Genomic DNA, 796 nt, shown 5'->3' with positions numbered 1-796 from the left:
AAAACCGCGTGGACCAGCCCTTGTGGTGGCGACTTCTCTTCCTTCTCTTCACGTTGATCTTTGACCCGGAGGAGAACGCAGGGGCGGCAGGTCAAAGGTGAGGCCCACTCTCTCCATTCGACCCTCCCACTTTGCAGCGTACGACGAACGGCGCCAAACGAGGGAACAAAACCACGGGTTCGAAGGGTACACATGCCGCTGGTCAGATGGTGCCACTTTTGTTTCAGAATTTCGTCCAAAGCGGACGTGGCCCACGGTTTCCCCAATGACCTCTCGTGGAAACTCGCTGCCGACCACCACGCGCTCTCTCTCCACTGCTCCCGATGGACCCTCCGCCAATTGCCGGAGGGCTCCGGCAGGCCTCCTGAGGAGAATGGGCTCGACTTCTTCCTTACCTCTACCGAACAAAAAAAAAGCGCCACTGCCGCCCACCACCCCCATCCCCCCAACCCACCACCCCCGCCTTGCCCCGTGAACAATGAACATCGCTCGGGCGCAACAGCACGAACAGCGAAGAGAAAGGAGACGGGAACGGGAATCGCTGGAGGAGCACAGCAGGTCTGGCAGCGTCCGTGGAGAGAAGGCAGAGTGGGCGTTTTCAGTCCAGTGACCATCCCGATCATCAGCGCCACGTCAAAGAGCCTTTAAAGTGGTTGAGTGCGGCACTGGATTCTCAACACTGGTTATGTGCAATCCCGTTAAGAGATTTACCATGTGTTTTATCCCCTCCATTTCACCCCACCCCCCCCAACCTCCAAAACTTAGCAACCTCTGGGAACTAGACTGCTTCTCCCTT

General features: G+C 57.5%; 1 protein-coding gene across 2 annotated transcripts in view; it reads left to right on the top strand.

Annotated features, from left to right (window-relative positions):
• LOC125455712 (bcl-2-modifying factor-like) overlaps positions 1-108 on the top strand; it is a 178,976-nt gene extending 178,868 nt beyond the window's left edge. For both annotated transcript variants that reach the window (XM_048538058.2, XM_048538059.2), the window contains exon 4: positions 1-108. This exon is cut by the window's left edge and continues 13 nt beyond it. In XM_048538058.2, coding sequence (XP_048394015.1) covers positions 1-101 — 101 coding nt within the window. In that variant the 3' untranslated portion in view covers positions 102-108.
• The last annotated feature ends 688 nt before the right edge of the window (positions 109-796 follow it).

Source organism: Stegostoma tigrinum, chromosome 10, assembly GCF_030684315.1.
Source record: "Stegostoma tigrinum isolate sSteTig4 chromosome 10, sSteTig4.hap1, whole genome shotgun sequence".
Taxonomy (NCBI): Eukaryota; Metazoa; Chordata; class Chondrichthyes; order Orectolobiformes; family Stegostomatidae; genus Stegostoma; species Stegostoma tigrinum.
The sequence above is the reverse complement of the archived record's forward strand: the minus strand, read 5'-3'. Positions and strand labels throughout refer to the sequence as shown.